Raw genomic sequence first — 19,616 nt, 5'->3', positions numbered from 1 at the left:
CATTGTCATTTTATTTTCAAATTTATTATTAGCCTGTGGAAAAAGTTTATTTTGATATTTACCTCAGAAGGCTGCAAATAGAAAAGAGGCATTCAATTTTTATTTAAATTGTATTTGATATGCCATTGATATTTTTTAATTATTATTATTATTATTTGAAACTCGATTTTGCATGTCACTATAAAGTTATATAAGCCTTGCTTGTTCAATATTCAATGCAAAACTTGTTTGGGTCCCTATTAAAAGGTTAATTTGTTCAACCTTGGCCCGCGGCTTTGTTCAGTTTTAAATTTTGGCCCACTCTGTATTTGAGTTTGACACCCCTGATGTAAAGTGTGAATTAATAGTAAAAGACAGCTGAAAGGGGGTAGGATTAAATAAAAGATTTGCTTCTTCCTAATCCTTTTGAATAGTGCAAATGTAGCCAAGTGTTGTTCCTTTGTGTAATTTGTTAAACATAAATAAGTCATAACCATAAGTTGAATTTTTCAAAGTTTCGCATAACAAACTAAATAGTGTTTGGTCTTTAAATGAGTCAGTAAAGCCAACACTATTCTGCTTCTGTGTTATTTAATTTAATTTTATTCCTCTTCGACTGTGCTGGCAGGGTGGAATGTTTGCTTAGCGGGCCCGTGTCAACCCTGGTGTCGAGGCCAGCAGCCCCAAAGTTCAGAGTCACGCTGGCAACGGCCAACTGCACGGAAAATAAAGTGAATAATTGCAGTGTGAAATGGCCGCTGCTTCATGGCTGCGCCGCCAGAAGTTGAGACAGAAACATACAGCTTTGAAGATCTCAAAGTGTGTGTGTGGGTGTGTGGCACACCTGTTTTCCGAAGGGGAAAGTCATCCCGGGGATTGTAGACGCCCAGCACAGGGTGGTTATAGGTGGACATACCAGTCTGCGGAGGCGAGCTCTGGTCCAGAGAGCTGTGCTGCGTTTTTCTATGACGGTAAAACAAAAACTCATTAAAAGAAAGTTACGGACCCAGTTTCCATTGATTGATTTGGATCATGCACGCAGTGATGGGTGGCAGAGAGGAAACGACTATGTGTGAACACCTGCAAAGAGCTGCAGCGGCGCGACAATAAGGACTCAAGGACGGACATTAAAATTAAGTGCCCATATCATCAGGTTCCAATAACCTGCTTTCAAGTGTATGCATCTGCTTGTTGCCACCACTCTTTGTGACCCCATCAATATGTCAGCAAACACTGAGGCAGAATAAGAAGCTCTTGCTAACACAACTGCCACTTTTTCCAGCACAGTGTTGATGTAAGGTTTTTCCATGAACATTTAATGCCACTCTATTGCGTTTACCTTATTCAACATCAACAAGTGAAGACTACTCACCTGTACCAGTAGGGGGCATCATTGAGGGGACCGCCCTGGTTGAAGCTCCGCTGAGCCAGCGCCTTTTTCTTGTTGAGAACAAACTCCTGGAGACGCTTCTTAACCTCAGTGCTGGCCACCGCACCTGAGGAGAAAAAAAGAGAGCCGTAAAACAACTTTTAGGATACTCTCAGTTAAACCAGAAGCTTATTATGTTTGTGTGATGATGTTGATTATGATGGATTCCTGTCAGCTAGCCATGTGTGTGTTTTGTAAAAGTCTACATTTTTCTATTTTAATTTTCCTGAGAGAACTCTCCTGAAGGAATCAATAAAGTACTATCTATCTACCGGTATCTACAAACCCCGTTTCCATATGAGTTGGGAAATTGTGTTAGATGTAAATATAAACGGAATACAATGATTTGCAAATCATTTTCAACCCATATGCAGTTGAATATGCTACAAAGACAACATATTTGATGTTCAAACTGATAAACATTTTTTTTTGCAAATAATCATTAACTTTAGAGTTTTAAGCCAGCAACACGTGACAAAGAAGTTGGGAAAGGCAGCAATAAATACTGATAAAGTTGAGGAATGCTCATCAAACACTTATTTGGAACATCCCACAGGTGAACAGGCAAATTGGAAACAGGTGGGTGCCATGATTGGGTATAAAAGTACATTCCATGAAATGCTCAGTCATTCACAAACAAGGATGGGGTGAGGGTCACCACTTTGTCAACAAATGCATGAGCAAATTGTTGAACAGTTTAAGAAAAATCTCTCTCAACCAGCTATTGCAAGGAATTTAGGGATTTCACCATCTCCGGTCCGTAATATCATCAAAGGGTTCAGAGAATTTGGAGAAATCACTGCACGTAAGCAGCTAAGCCCGTGACCTTCGATCCCTCAGGCTGTACTGCATCAACAAGCGACATCAGTGTGTAAAGGATATCGCCACATGGGCTCAGGAACACTTCAGAAACCCACTGTCAGTAACGACAGTTGGTCGCTACATCTGTAAGTGCAAGTTAAAACTCTCCTATGCAAGGCGAAAACCGTTTATCAACAACACCCAGAAACGTCGTCGGCTTCGCTGGGCCTGAGCTCATCTAAGATGGACTGATACAAAGTGGAAAAGTGTTCTGTGGTCTGACGAGTCCACATTTCAAATTGTTTTTGGAAACTGTGGACGTCGTGTCCTCCGGACCAAAGAGGAAAAGAACCATCCGGATTGTTATAGGCGCAAAGTTGAAAAGCCAGCATCTGTGATGGTATGGGGGTGTATTAGTGCCCAAGACATGTGTAACTTACACATCTGTGAAGGCGCCATTAATGCTGAAAGGTACATACAGGTTTTGGAGCAACATATGTTGCCATCCAAGCAACGTTACCATGGACGCCCCTGCTTATTTCAGCAAGACAATGCCAAGCCACGTGTTACATCAACGTGGCTTCATAGTAAAAAAGTGCGGGTACTAGACTGGCCTGCCTGTAGTCCAGACCTGTCTCCCATTGAAAATGTGTGGCGCATTATGAAGCCTAAAATACCACAACGGAGACCCCCGGACTGTTGAACAACTTAAGCTGTACATCAAGCAAGAATGGGAAAAAATTCCACCTGAGAAGCTTAAAAAATGTGTCTCCTCAGTTCCCAAACGTTTATTGAGTGTTGTTAAAAGAAAAGGTGATGTAACACAGTGGTGAACATGCCCTTTCCCAACTACTTTGGCATGTGTTGCAGCCATGAAATTCTAAGTTAATTATTTGCAAAAAAAAAAAAAAAAGTTTGAGTTTGAACATCAAATATCTTGTCTTTGTAGTGCATTCAATTGAATATGGGTTGAAAATGATTTGCAAATCATTGTATTCCGTTTATATTTACATCCAACACAATTTCCCAACTCATATGGAAACGGGTTTTGTATCTAAAATCTACTTTGCAACGAACAATTGCTTTAAAGCAAACAGGAAAATGAAAACAGAATGTGTCAACAAAAAGCGCACTTCAGTGGGTAGATGTGACTCGAACAAAAATGGCGTCACCACAATGTATTAGTACTTTGCATCCACCCAGTCAGGTGCAAACAGCTCTCAAAGACTCCTGTCCACTTAAAGGCAGCCAGAGGTAACAACTGGACGAACCTCACCAAGGCGACTGACCCTCTACTAGAGTCAATAGCAGGATATCCAAGCAAAATGGAAATCCATTGCTGAGTGTTGGAAACACACCAATGCCCACACACACAATGCATGCAGTTTTCTGTACAGACAAACCAAAATTCTGCATAGTCTGTCCTGCATTTAGAGTCGCCATGTTTACTGCCTAGAATACACAAATGTGATTGGTTGAGCAGTATCATGTGGGTTGGTTTAACTTGCATGCAATCGGTCAGTGTGTTTCCTGATCCCATGAACCAGTACTGTAAATGGTCTATATTTATATAGCGCTTTACTATACCTGAAATGAGCACATTCACCCATTCACACACACATTCACACACTGATGGCAGAGGCTGCCATGCAAGTTGCTGGCATGGTCACTCTACCATCTTCGCCAAGCCATCCCAAAGTCTAAAGTCTAAAAAAAAAGCTGCGCTGGTCAAAACAGAATCGAGTTGTCAAAACTTCCAATACTGAAATAATTACGGTATTTTCTGGACTATAAACCACTACTTTTTTTCCAGGCCTGGAATCCTGTGGTTTATACAAAGGTGTGGCTAATCTATAACTTTTTCTTCACTAACGTCCAAATTATGGAATGGAGTAAGCGAAGCAATCAAACAACGTACTAAAATGGCACACTTTAAGAAACTATTCAAACTCAAAGTGTTTACAAAATACAAGGAAGAAGAAACCAGATAAACATCTTAAATCTTATTAATAAAGGAGAAAATTGAATTAATCTCTTAAAAGATGAATAAAGACATCAATGACGTTTCTGTTTTGTCCGATCAGTCGTTTTACTGCCGTTTTACAGGCACTGATTTGGAAACAATTAAGGTATGTACCGCATTTTTCGGAGTATAAGTCGCTCAGGAGTATAAATCGCACCGGCCGAAAATGCATAATAAAGAAGGAAAAAAACATATAAGTCACACAGGAGTATAAGTCGCATTTTTGGGGGAAATTTATTTGATAAAACCCAACACCAAGAATAGACATTTGAAAGGCAATTTAAAATAAATAAAGAATAGTGAACAACAGGCTGAATAAGTGTACGTTATATGAGGCATAAATAACCAACTGAGAACGTGCCTGGTATGTTAACGTAACATATTATGGTAAGAGTCATTCAAATAACTATAACATATAGAACATGCTATACGTTTACCAAACAATCTGTCACTCCTAATCGCTAAATCCCATGAAATCTTATACGTCTAGTCTCTTACGTGAATGAGCTAAATAATATTATTTGATATTTTACGGTAATGTGTCAATAATTTCACACATAAATCGCTCCCGAGTATAAGTCGCACCCCCGGCCAAACTATGAAAAAAACTGCGACTTATAGTCCGAAAAATACGGTAAATAAACATTTAGAAAATCTTTCTATGTAAATATCTTATTTTACAATGTACCAGTGCAGTGCAGCTAAGATATGAAACCATTTTTTTTTTCTTCTAAAATTTAAATGGATGCGGCTTATAGTCCGGAAAATACAGCAATTGACTTTAGGTCCAAGTCTGTATTCGACGGCGGCTGGGTCTGCCAGTTAATCCCTGCATTATGTATGCCCTTCAGGATCACAGTAAAATGGAGACAATTCCAGCTGGTTTTGGGCAAGAGGGAGGTACACCCTGGACTGGTTGCCAGTCATTCATGGAGCATTCACAAGGAAAACAACCAAATACCAGATCCACCATCTATTGACAATTAGGAGTCTGCACTTAACCTAACATGTTTTTGAACTGAGAGAGTAAAGCACGGGGAAAACATGCAAATTACACACAGAGAGCTCCAAGTTTGGAAACCAGAGCCCCTTGCTTTATCAGGCAGATGTGTTGACCACATGCATTTAGGGACAATTCTATTCCAACTTTGTGGAAACAGTTTGGAGAAGACAAAAGGGGATCAAGCCATTTTTTTCTTTAATTTCCATTTTTACATATAAGGCATGTGCCATGATGTTCTTCTTTGAGAGATAGAAACAAAACCATCCATGTCTTGTTGACAAAACATATTATAAAAAGACTCAGGGCTACTTACTCTCCTGCCCCCTCTCCTTGTTCTTCAGCAGCAGCAGCTTCTGCTCGCGCTGCTGCTTCTCCAGCTCCTGCTCCAGACGGTGGTTCTCCATTTTCCTCTGATGCTCTAGAAGCTCCTGTTGGTGCTTGATCGCCAGCAGCTCCTGTTGCTGCTGCAAGAACCCAAAACAAATACAGCAACTATCTCAATAACGGCCCAATAAGAAAAGGTGTTTAAACTTTGGGATTAGGGATGTCCCGATCAACATTTCGGCCTTCAATCCCAAACCCATTTTTTTGGCCTCAGATCCGATTAGATTTCGAGTCTAAGATCCCAAACTTTGACAATAGATTATAAAGGTGAAAATGTCTTTAGCCAAAGAAAACACAAAAACTTTTTTTTTAAAGCTTATCTCTTAAAATTTAGAATTTTCTAGTATTGTTGTGAATCATATATGTACATTATTGTAGTACTCAATGCTGCATACACATTCTTTAACAAAATTAAGTGACTAGTGCACAATAAGTAAACCAAAAATAGACCTACTTTTGGCTTCAATTTGAATTATTTGGGTTTTGCCCCCAAAGCCTTCCTGTATCCCGAGATTTACTCCTGAGTTTTAAAATAACCAAAATATTCTGTAATAATAATAATAAGAAGAAAAATAAATATGTTGATCTAACCACTTGAGTATGGTTTAAATCAGGGGTCCCCAAATTACGGCCCGCAAGAAGTCCCAAGTTAAAAAAAAATAAAAATAATAATAATAATTATTATTATTATTATTTTTAATCTGTCCTTTCTAATCCATTTTCTACCACTTGTTACACTCGGTGTCTCCTAGCTGCTCAGGCAAATCATATTGTCTAAAAATGCATTTTCCTATCGATAACGTGACATCATCAGCGGCACGTTCGCGCTCTTTCAGTCAATTAGTGCGCAAGGAGTATATACATACATACATACATACATATATACATACATACATATATATATACAGTATATATATATATACAGTATATATATATATATATATATATATATATATATATACATACATACATACATACATACATACATACATATATATATATATATATATATATATACACATACATACATATATATATATACATACATATATATATATATATATGTATGTGTGGGGAAAAAAAATCACAAGACTATTTCATCTCTACAGGCCTGTTTCATGAGGGGGGTACCCTCAATCGTCAGGAGAAAAATCTCCTGACGATTGAGGGTACCCCCCTCATGAAACAGGCCTGTAGAGATGAAATAGTCTTGTGATTTTTTTTCCCCACACATACATATATTGCGCTCTACTACGGTATCGAGCACTATTTTTTGGATAACCTTATTAAGACATATATATATATATATATATATATATATATATATACCGTATATATATATATATACACACACACACACACACACACACACACACACACACACACACACACGCACACACATATATACATACAGCCCGGCCCCCGGCCAAATTGTTTTAACCAATGCGGCCCCCGAGTCAAAAAGTTTGGTGACCCCTGGTTTAAATACTGATACTATACTATACTAGGTATTGATAGTATCAACATCTGGATCGATCACCCCTGCTTTACTTTAAACTTTAGCAGTTAGCTTCTTGTGGCGTCCTGCTAGGTAAAAGTGTGTGTGCTTATCTATTCCCTTTTTTCTAGTCCTCTAGTAATAATATACTTGGATTCAACTTTATTTTCCACCATGGTGATGACATTTAGTATTTCAGAAAAATTACGGTATCTTCGACACTGTGGATAAATGGCATGTTGGAGTATTGTAGGTGTTGTGGCAAGACAAGCACATGCACTTCCCACATGTACACGCACGCATTTTCGCCCAGTCTGTAACAAAGAATCCGTAAGTTTAATTGTGGCTCCCTGAGCGTGAAACCCTTTTCGTGAGCACAATCTTCAGCCATATAAACACTGGGACACAGCTGCGGTAAAGAGGGCTCTGCATTTTAACAGCTGATCACCGATCAGTTAAAAAATGCAAATATTGGCCCCTGATCCGATCTCGATCTTCTTGACTGAATGCATTGCTTTCTCTTTAAACACATTTTACACCTTGTGTCTTTTAGTTGTCCTGCAAAATAATTATGTCTGGCAGCTTTACCAACCATTTGGAAAAGCATAAAAACTTATGGTCACAAGCTTCAAAATTTAAAGGGGACCTACTATGCAAAACCAACTTTTCTTACCTATTGGTACCTGTTTTTGTGTATTTGGGATCTGTTTAAGGCCCGAAAATTTGAAATCAAACCCTGGAGATATTTATATATGTATGTAAAGATATTTATATAACAATCTTGCCTTCCTTCATACTTCCTCCAAACGAGACGTTTGGAATTTGTCCTATTTGTGACGTTTTTTCCAATTGGTGATGTCAGCGGATTTCTCCATGTATGGTTAAGTTTCCGCCATTGTAGTCCGATGCAGTGGTCAATAAGTTACTTCTTTTTTTCTATCCTCTTGTTGCGGGGCAGACTGGCTCGTACATGCACATGCATCCTCCACTGTTGTACAAAGTAGCGTATGGTTCTAACCAAGTCTTGAATCTTTGGGCACCTAAGGATATAATTAAATTCCTGGGGTGACGACATGATTCTGAATCAATTCTCGATTCAACACGATGTTTCGCAATGTATAATAATTATAATGAAACGTTTTCAAAACAGGTTACAGGATAGAAAAGCTTCTTTGTGTTGTATGGAAATGACCTAAAAAAAAATTCTGATTCTTATAAAATAAAATAAAAAAGTTTCTTTTATAAAAATCGATTTTTGAAAACTTACATCTATTTAAGAATCAGAATGAACAAGAATCGTGATTCTGATGTGAATCGATTTTTTTGTGCACCCCGAGTTCTAAGCTTTATCTGTCAGTAGACTCCATATGGAAGCACTAAAAACTACAACATGGCTGACGGGGAAAAGCCACAGTCAAAGTGGAGGCACATAAATAAGACCACCCACAAAATGGCGCATCCTGAAGAGACGGTCAAAAAGGGGCTTGAAGATGGTCTGGAAAACATAATCTATGCAAGTTTTTTGATTAAAGCACCACTATTACATGTTATGTAGACCACACGGAAGTGTTTTAAATGTAGGGAAAAAAATCATAATATGACCGTTTTAAATAAATTATTTCGGCCCTCGCAGACAAGAGAAGGACGCCAAGGGCCCGATTTACTAAGATCCAAATACCACTCGCTAACCAGCGTGTGCAAAAAATAAAATTGCGTGTACTTTGAGTGGGCGTGGTGCATGTGATCTACTAACACTGCATGTGCAATGTAAAAGTGGTGCAGACTGCCCTATTTAAATAAGGATTTTGCATGCATACAGGGCTTTTACCACGGAGACAATCATCCATGTTATCATGCTCCTACCTGTGTGCGAGGTGTTTAACCGCGACACACATCTGCATCCCGTAATCCTATTCTGAATCACAATCTAGACGACAGAAACATATGCACACTGACACTTAATTCTGTGCGCGAGGCTGAGGCTCACATCACTAGCGCATTTGTGTGTCAAATGCAAGAAAATGCACAATGAAAACCATCTTTTCATGTTGGAGAAACACTGTAGTAATATATTTCCCAAATAAATGAATTTTTTTTTTAAAACGTCAGCAGACACCAAAATGCATCAATTGATTATTCATTTTAATCAGCCACTTAAGTCAACGTGCAGCAATAAATTATATAAGGAAATTGCTGAAAAGACGATATGGCTACAATTTTTTTTATTTTTTTATTTTTTAAGAATTTATTAATCAATCAAACAAAACAATACACAACAATACCATAATCATGCAATCCAATTCCAAAACCAAACCCGACCCAGCAACATTCAGAACAGCAATAAACAGAGCAATTGAGAGGACACACAAACATGACACACAACAATCTAAAAGTAGTGAAACAAAAATGAATATTATCAATAACAGTATCAATATTAGTAACAATTTCAACATAGCAGTGATTAAATTGACATTATCATTACACACAATTAAAAAAAGAAAAGAAAAAAAGAACAATAGTGGCTTTCACTTGCATCGCATCGCATCTCATAAAGTTGACAACACATTGTGTCCAACATTTTCTATAAAGATATAATAAGTCATATTTTTGGTTCATTTAATAGTTAAAACAAATTTAAATAATGGATCCCATATTCCAATATATGACTCATTATTAGCTACACTAAATGCAGTTTTTTTACTGATATCATCTCCATAGCTTGTGTATACCAGTCAGTATGTGTTTTTTATTTCCGATCGTCCAAAATGTTGACACACGCACGGAAGACGGAGGATTCTCGTCTGTCCATCGTCTGTCTGTGCAACGCAAGCGCTGATCCTGCAGCCGTGTTTGTAACTGTGTCAGTTTGCACCTCCTTCTGACACGTGCTAAATAAAACGCAAAATAGTGCTCGCAAAACAGTGATGAGTGTTGATGAATCACATTGCGCGTGCTAAATAATTATATTTGCGTTTTCTCCTCCCAGTATTGCGGCTGTTTTGATGGTCAACATATATTCTGCATATTAACAAAGACAGAGATGCAAAATGGATTCTGCTTACTTAACAGACGCAATCCACTTTGCACACGTTTAGTGGAAAGTTCGCTATTCGGTTTACTGGATAATACTGCGGATGCAAGCATTACTTACACCTGGTTACACTTGTCAACTAACTGAGACTTTTTCCGAATTTAGCAGCAGGGACACACCAATTGTCGGAAGCATGTCTGTGTAGTAGGAAGGCTACATGTGAGTGCTGGTAAGAAAAGTGAAGAGCCATGAGAGCACATACTAGCCCAGGCCTTTTTTTCCCCAAGCATCTCGCTGTCCAATCGAGGCACACTGCGCATGTGTGTAACCATGTGTTTGCAGACATTTGAGAGCAAGTGTGCTTTAATGGCTCCCTGCCGGTGTGGATGTGTGTGTGTACACAGGAGCTGTGAATGGGGCTGATTGAGGCCGGGCCTCCTTGGCAGGGCTATGCGTCACTGGCTTCCACCCGAGTGATCCTGCAGCCCTACCACAGGCTGAAGGACCCTCCACAACATTGTCTCTCCCTCAAGAGAGAATGAGGGAGAAAGAAACAGAGGCAAAGAAGGAAGGAAGGTGGGCGGAAGGAAAAAGTAAAGGAGAAGAGGCAGACGGCAGGTGAGAAAAGTGAAAATGATGGTAAAAAGAGATGGATTGAAATGAAAGAAAGACATGAAGAAGGGGAGGAGTGATTTGAAGGGAGGACGAAGGCAAGAATGAATAAAAGAAAGAAAAGAAGGAAATAAACAGTAAAGTAGGGAAAAGGAGAAGAGAGAGAAGAAACGGGGAGCAGCGAGCAAGACATCATATAATCCTCTAAACTGAAATCCAATCTTCTGCCTCAAAATCCATTTTCAGATATTTAATTCAACGTTAGGAACACATTACAAGTGTGCTATTGTAAAATGAGCATGGAAATATTTCCAAGACATCTGAGCAGCAGTGAGTGTGGGTGTGCTGATCTCGATTCACTTTCCAGCCCAACGAGCTTGATGGCGGCCATACATGCAGTACTGCCACAGTGGAAGTAAATACTGATCATATGAAGTCTTGCTTTCAACTTTCCAGCAATTACCAGGAATGTACTTTAGTATGGTAGCCCTGTTTGGTTATGCAACACCAATAGTTTGCACACAATTTCCATCTGCGTTTTAGTAAATTAAGTCAAAGTGACTTGTTGTTCTTCTCTGCTGCAGCAAAGTAAGTTAAGAAGCCAAATTGCAGCTGGTAAATAATGATGATTTACCTTTATGTGTTCCTGGAGCTGGGCCTCGTGCTGGCGGGAAAGCTGCTCGTCCTGCCGTTGGAACTCGGCGATGAGGATCTGCCTCTGGATCTGCTGCTTCTGCTTAAGGGTCAGTAACTCCTGTTGCAGCTGTTGCTCACGCACAGGAGCGGAGGCCACGCCCCCACCGGCCTGGCCTGTTCCCCCTAGCGGGGAATGCTGGCGGGGAGGAGACAGCGGGGACACCTGCTGCTGCTGTTGGTGCTGGTCCATGCGCAGATCCATAGGGATGGCGGCGGGGGGGAGGCGGAGGGGCAGTGCTGAGTTGATGTCCACTGTTAAGACAAAGAGAGACAATGTGGTGAAATTCACCATGCAGTAACATATTGTGCCATTTACAAGTATTATTTTGTCAAAATTATGAGGGACAAAAAAAAATAAAAAATTAAATGCCGGACAAACCAATTTAAGAACACTTTTTACCCGAGAGCAATAGTGTCGCTGAACACAAGACAATAATGACTGTGCATGTGAGCTGTGTGCTTGGTATTTTTAAGTATTTTATTTGATGTATTTTTATCTATTTATCTATGTTCTTGTGTTTTTATGTGTTATTATGAACTTGCACTAAATAAATTAGTTTTGCTTACAATTTCTTTGTACAATGTACAATGACAATAAAGATATATTCTATTCTATTTTAAGCGGTAGAAAATGATGGGTATCGATCCAGTACCAATTAGTAACAGGGTCATACATTGGTCATACTTAAAGTCCTCTTGTGCCCATGGACATATTTCCTGAGTTTATAAAAAAAATAAAAAATTACAAAACATTCGGTGATTTTACGAAATATCGACGTAATCATTGTAGTATAGACTATACAGCTCTTGTACCTGGTATCGTTACATTCGATATTTGTATAGGTGTGTATAGTGGCCTGCTCAGTGGCCTTGTGGTTAGAGTGTCCGCCCTTTGATCGGTAGGCCGAGTCATACCAAAGACTATAAAAATGGGACCTGCTTGGCACTCAGCATCAAGGGTTGGAATTGGGGGTTAAATCACCAAAATTATTCCCGATCGCGGCCACTGTTTCTGCTCACTGCTCCCCTCACCTCCCAGGGGGTTGGAACAAGGGGATGGGTCAAATGCAGAGGGTAATTTCACCACACCTAGTGTGTGTGTGTAACTATCAGTGGTACTTGGCCTAGTGGTTAGAGTTTCCGCCCTGAGATCGGTAGGTTGGGAGTTCAAACCCCGGCTGAGTCATACCAAAGACTATAAAAATGGGACCCATTACCTCCCTGCTTGGCACTCAGTATCAAGAGTTGGAATTGGGAGTTAAATCACCAAAAATGATTCCCGGGAGCGGCCACCGTTGCTGCTGACAAATGAGGCAGTAGATACATAGACGTGTTTGTATTTATGCTTTATTTTGTTTTTGTTCATTTCTAGATGGGCTGTGACTTAAAGTTTAATTGCTTTGTAGATACACTGAGATTAAGATTTAGATTTAGATTTATTGGTCCCCGTTGGGGAAATTAATTTTCACTGCCGTACATTTAAACAATAGACATTACACATCATGAACAGAAATAACAAAAAGACATTATACATGACCAACACATTTACAGGCTTGTCAGACAGGTCGGCCGGGCCTTCTCTTTAGGGCGGCTATAGCTGCAGGGATAAGGCTTTTCCCGAGGCGGGCCCTCCAGAATTTGATGGTTCTGTACCTGCGCCCTGATGGTAGTGGGGTGATGTATTGGTGTAGTGGGTGAGTGATATCCTGGACTATCGTGTTTGGCAGTCGAATGATGGACCTGTGGTTTGAATCTAAAATGTTGGGTGTGGGTAGGCCGATGATTTTAGCTGCTATGTTTGTAATGCGTGTGAGTTTGGTCCGGTTGGTTACAGAAAGCATAGTGAAAAAACAAGTCTGATTTCATTGTGTTCTTCATGGTGTTTTTGAAACGGCACAGATTTTTCCCCCAGAATTTTCAACTAACTTGTACATTTTCAGAATGTACTTGTTCTCTTTTGGGCCGAAGTAAAACAAAGAAAACAAATTTGAAAGTTGTCGTAGTTGCATTTTTAAGTTATTATGCCATGATTTTACCCGTCTGGCCCACGTGGGAATACATATTACACCATGCGGCCCCTGAGCTAACGACCCCTGAATTAGATGAAGCCCAATACAAAAATCCATGGCGTCGATCGTGTGGGACTTCTTCGTTGTTTCAGAGGAAAACATTTTACGTTCTATTTGCACCAAATGTCCTGCAAACATTCTGTGAGGACGGAAAAAAATACTGAGCTTCAACACATCAAACCTTGCCACCGGGAATGCCTGCCTTGCTTCAAAAAGTGTTTTGAAAGTTGACCAAGATGCTAAGGAAGCTGTTCGAAAGCCAAATGCAAAGAAAAGTGTACTCAAACGAGTTAAATAAATATACATTTTAAAATTACCGTATTCTTCGGATTATAAATCGCAGTTTTTTTTCATAGTGGTGCGATTTATACTCTGGAGCGACTTATGTGTGAAATGTGTTATGTGTTATTAACACATTACCGTAAAATATCAAATATTATTTATCTCATTCCCGTAAGAGACGATGCGAATGTCAGGAATCGTCACACACACGTCAACCAATAAAAATTTGGCGGGGGCGGGTCATGGCAGAAGTGCATTGTGGGTCATGGGATGCTACCTGCTACTATGTCCGTAGCTATAAAAATGGATCATTTCAACATTGGCAGTAACTTATGAAAACTGAGAAGGGCTGAACAAAAATGGCACCGAAAAGGAAATCATATACTGCAGATTACAAGCTGGACGTAGTGAAATATGCAGCAGAAAACGGCGAGAGGAAACGGCGCATACCTTTGGAGTTGGCAGAGTTGTTTAGAAGCGACACCGAGGAAGAAGATTTCATGGGATTTAGCAATTAGGAGTGACAAATTGTTTGGTAAACGTATAGCATGTTCTATATGTTATAGTTATTTGAATGACTCTTACTATATGTTACGTTAACATAACAGACACGTTCTCAGTTGGTTATTTATGCCTCATATAACGTACACTTATTCAGCCTGTTTTTCACTATTCTTTATTTATTTTAAATTGCCTTTCAAATGTCTATTCTTGGTGTTGGGTTTTTATAATAAATTTACCCTAAAAATGCGACTTATATATGTTTTTTTCCTTCTTTATTATGCATTTTCGGCTGGTGTGATGTATACTCCGGAGCGACTTATAATCCGAAAAATACGGTAATAGACATAAATAAGGTATCGATTATCAGTAGAATTGGTTCTGAAAAGCTGTTCTCGATATCTGTATTGCCTTTAAAAATAATTGTGTATCTCTCATATTTTTTTTGCACACATTAAAAATATGTCTTGTTTTCCTTGAACAACATTTTCTCATCACGTTGAAACACAAGGAAAACATAAGCAAGGAAACGCCGAGCAACAGGACAACAACAGGTTGAAAATCAAAGAGTTGTAATTGTCTAAACCCATATGCGCGTCTGACACTGATCCAACAAAGCTCCTTCATGTGTGCCTCGCTCGTTGCAACAAGTGCATCTAAGCAGGATCAAATCAGAGTTGCTCAGAACGTATCCAAACACAGCTGCCTGCTGGGGGATAGAGAATTGAGAGCTACACAAGCTGCTGTGAGCAATAAATGCATCAACTGTGATTCATTAAAGGGATTCTTGTGAGATTTCTAATCCCTGATATATCCTCCTGAGAACCAATGTCTCAGGAAGATTTAGCAATTTGGGCTCGTTTTTGACAAAAGAACCATCTTAACATTTTAACCAGATTACTGTATTTTCCAGACTATAAGCCGCTACCTTTTTTATACGCTTTGTACCCTGCGGCTTATAAAAAGGTGCGGCTAATTGATGGATTTTTCTTCGCTCACAGCCATTATGTTTTGTATTAAACTAATAGTTTTCATAACACACCCACAGAGACACTGAAAAGGTGTTTTGTTTGTTTGTGCTATGGCGCTATCTTTTGGACGAGTTCACTCACTGCAGGTGCTGCGAGTTGAACGTCTACAGCATTTCCTTCTGTTTAGTGCCTTGAACTAAAAGTACAAGTGCTGTTCCGTCTACAATAGAATAGAATAGAATCGAATAGAAAGTACTTTATTGATCCCTGGGGGAAATTCAGCACCACAGTTCGTTCACAATAGACAATAAATACTATACAGCATTATTCACATGTGAATAATATAAATATATTATACATATAATCTACATTTAAATGCAGTCAAAAAGGAACATATGCATTATACAAGTCATCCATAGCGTTTTTCCTCATATAGTTTCTTCATTCATCACTCCAAGTACCGTTTGTAAGTTTCACAATATACCTAAAACAAATCATACCTACAAATACTAAACCATCGAATGTTTCATAGTAGTGTTTTCCTGCATATTTGTACGTGCTATTGTGACGTAATCAAGCTAGCGCTCTTACCATTAGCTAATACGCTCACTCGTTTAAAAGTGTCTGTGTTAGTGTTATTATCTTACAACAGCATTATTTTTGAACTGTTTTAGTTTCACAAATTCTTCAGTAAATTCACCTGAACGTCACCGTGGAGTTATTGAGTCTGTTTAGCTGGTTGGAGAGTTGGCTTACGCAGCTAGTCGGTCCATGACGATGACTTCTGTTTTGTTGGATCAGGCGTTTTACTCCCGTGCTACAGGCACCAATTGGAAACAATTAAGGTATGTAAATATTTACAAAATCTTTCCCGGTAAAAAATTTATTTCACAACATTCATATCTGCGGCTTATAGTCTGGTGCGGCTAATATATAGAAACATTTTCTTCTAAAATTTAGTGGGTGTGGCTTCTATACTGGTGCGCTCTATATTACGAGAAATATGGTATACCGTATTTTTCGGACTATAAGTCGCAGTTTTTTTCATAGTTTGGCCGGGGGTGCGACTTATACTCAGGAGCGACTTATGTGTGAAATTATTAACACATTACCGTAAAATATCAAATAATATTATTTAGCTCATTCACGTAAGAGACTAGACGTATAAGATTTCATCGGATTTAGCGATTAGGAGTGACAGATTGTTTGGTAAACGTATAGCATGTTCTATATGTTATAGTTATTTGAATGACTTTTACCATAATATGTTACGTTAACATACCAGGCACGTTCTCAGTTGGTTATTTATGCGTCATTTAACGTACACTTATTCAGCCTGTTGTTCAATATTCTTTATTTATTTTAAATTGCCTTTTAAATGTTTAATCTTGGTGTTGGGTTTTATCAAATACATTTCCCCCAAAAATGCGACTTATACTCCAGTGCGACTTGTATATGTTTTTTTCCTTCTTTATTATGCATTTTCGGCCGGTGCGATTTATACTCCTGAGCGACTTATACTCCGAAAAATGCGGTACATACCTAAATTGTTTCCAAATCAGTGCCTGTAAAACGGCAGTAAAACAACTGATCGGACAAAACAGAAACGTCATTGATGTCTTTATTCATCTTTTAAGAGATGAATTCAATTTTCTCCTTTATTAATAAGGTTTAAGATGTTTATCTGGTTTCTTCTTCCTTGTACTTTGTAAACACTTTGAGTTTGAACAGTTTCTTAAAGTGTGCCATTTTAGCACGTTGTTTGATTGCTTCCCTTACTCCATTACATAATTTGGACGTTAGTGAAGAAAAAGTTATAGATATTCTTTATTTATTTTAAATTGCCTTTCAAATGTCTATTCTTGGTGTTGGGTTTTATCAAATAAATTTCCCCCAAAAATGCGACTTATACTCCAGTGCGACTTGTATGTTTTTTTCCTTCTTTATTATGCATTTTGTACTCCTTCATCTTTGCAGAAGGCAAGTTTCTGCAGTACCCATGTTTCTTCTGCAGTTCAAAGCTCCCTGGAGAGCACAAACAGTGTTGCCGCCACTACCAACAAGGCCCAGCTACTTTTGTCAAGCCGGTCTTTGACCCGGCTTGCACTAGTGCGGATGTGTGGCAGCTGAGCCAACTGCCCATAAATCCCTGCAATCATGCAGCTTCCCCCACAACTAATCTAAAAAAATATAAAAGTTGACTTGCTGCTTATTGAGTGACATGTTTGCTGAGAGGTTTGCAAAAGTCAGCCAGAACAAAGTTAAATAATAAATAGGCAAACACACACTTGTGACACCAGACATCACCAGGAGGACTTTGACTCAATCAGATGTGACCTAATAGTAGCGTTGACTTGTGTTTTGATGCAACAGGTAAGGCATGTGACAACACGCAAGTGGTCCTTGAAGTCTTAGCCTGAGGAGCTGACAACAACACACAACCTTTTCATTTGCTTACATCCACACATCTCTCAGTCCTCCTTCTCTGCTATTTGTGACTCTGACTCATGTGTTCCCAGTTATTCAATTAAATGCAGCACTGTTTTACTTCATGAGACCGGAAGGGCAGGAGGGTGACGCATCACATTTTTTTCCAACCAAGGGCAAAATGTAAAGATGATGACATTAATGGACATAGTCAAATTATTTATCTTTCATGTTGGCCTTTTACACTCTCTATGTAGTCTTGAACAGGCAGAGAAGGGAGCCAATTAACGTCAGCCCAATCTTGGCTAATGGAAAGCCATAACTCATACACTCCCACTTACTGTACAAAATGTTCCTCTGCGGGTGTTGAGTCCCTAACACAACCCAAAGCGGCTCACACGCATTAGAAAGCGGCGACAAAGGCTCACATCACACCAAAACAAGGAGATGCTATTACCCATCCGCACTTTTCCTCTCCTTCTTCGTGCTTCACAGAGAACTCCCTGTCCTGCTCATTGGACAATCCTTATCCATTCCACAGCTTTTCATTCTGCGTTTATCGCTTTGCCCTATTTAACCTGCAAGGCGTCTATCTGTCGCCCCTTTTCCTTCGTTTTCCCAGCAGTGACATCACAGGCATGCAGTTGGTTTATTATTATGCAGCTTTTTTTCCAGTAACTAACATCACTTTCTCTCTCACGCGCCCCCTCTCAATAAACACACACTCTCCCAGTCTCTCTCACTCTTGCCTTTAGTATAGTTTCTAAAGCCAATGGATACTCCACACACCGATAGTGCTGTCAAGTACCGCCATAGTAGTAGCCGTAGTGGCGACCCATCAGCGTTCCTGTTCTGTAACCCTGTTCAGTGTTTGTCTAATCTTGAACAGGTTTGCGCTGAAAACAAAATTTCGAGCAATGAGAATAAAGATCCGTCCATCCATCAAATACTGTATATTGAGTCTGCCTCTCCCAGTCGCCGAGAGTTATTGGCCTGCTACACTGCAAAAACTGAAATCAAAGTAAGATTAAATATCTCAAATAAGGGTGATATTTGCTTATTTTCTGTCTGATAAGATAATTCTTCTCACTAAGCAGATTTTATAGATAGATAGTACTTTACTGATTCCTTCAGGAGAGTTCCCTCAGGGGAAGAAAAAAAATAAATAAATAAAAAAAATAAAATAAAATATATATATATATATATATATATATATATATATATATATATATATATATATATATATATATATATATATATATATATATATATTCATATTCCTTGTGCACTAATTGATTGAAAAAGCACGCACTTGGCGCAATGATGTCATTTTATCGATGGAAAAATGCAAGAAATGTAATGCCGAGCGCATATCATTATGTCAATATAATGGCACTAGCATTTACTTAATTTAAGAATATTTTTCAATATTGAGAAAAAAATGTCTCATATTAGTTTTTTCTGTCAAGAAAAGTGCACTGGTTATTAGTGAGAAAATACTTATTTTAAGGTATTTTTTGGGTTCATTGAGGTTAGCTAATTTTACTTGTTTTGGAAAGTCTTGACAAGCCAAATTTTCTTGTTCTATTGGCAGATAATTTTGCTTAGTTCAAGTAAAATGCCCCTAATTTTTGTATTTGTTTTTCTTGTTTTTGAACACTGACTTTTTGCAGTGTAGGCTATATAATATTTTTTCTTCTGGTGCAAAATTTTCTTGCTTCATCCAAAAATAAATATATTAACGAATGTTGCCACATTAAGACATAAAAAGACACATTTAAAAATTCAGGGAAGGTGGTGAGGTCCTTATTTAACTTGCCTTGTTGATTTTAGTGATACTCTTTACCTGAATCTCTTCAGGTGGATTCACTGTATAGTTTCCCACTTCATCCCAATCTCTTTCAGCATCT

The 19,616-nt window shown here is 38.7% G+C and overlaps 1 protein-coding gene across 4 annotated transcripts in view; it reads right to left on the bottom strand.

Annotated features, from left to right (window-relative positions):
- The window catches only part of LOC133622466 (histone deacetylase 4-like), a 117,587-nt gene that overhangs the window by 45,830 nt on the left and 52,141 nt on the right, over nt 1-19,616 (bottom strand). For all 4 annotated transcript variants that reach the window (XM_061985249.2, XM_061985250.2, XM_061985248.2 and 1 more), the window contains 4 exons: nt 11,395-11,708; nt 5,549-5,699; nt 1,352-1,475; nt 824-942 (listed from right to left, as the gene is read on the bottom strand). In XM_061985249.2, the coding sequence (XP_061841233.1) occupies nt 824-942; nt 1,352-1,475; nt 5,549-5,699; nt 11,395-11,708 (708 nt within the window). The remainder of the gene's footprint in view (nt 1-823; nt 943-1,351; nt 1,476-5,548; nt 5,700-11,394; nt 11,709-19,616) is intronic.

The sequence above is a fragment of the Nerophis lumbriciformis genome, linkage group LG23 (assembly GCF_033978685.3).
Source record: "Nerophis lumbriciformis linkage group LG23, RoL_Nlum_v2.1, whole genome shotgun sequence".
NCBI classification, from domain to species: domain Eukaryota; kingdom Metazoa; phylum Chordata; class Actinopteri; order Syngnathiformes; family Syngnathidae; genus Nerophis; species Nerophis lumbriciformis.
The sequence above is the reverse complement of the archived record's forward strand: the minus strand, read 5'-3'. Positions and strand labels throughout refer to the sequence as shown.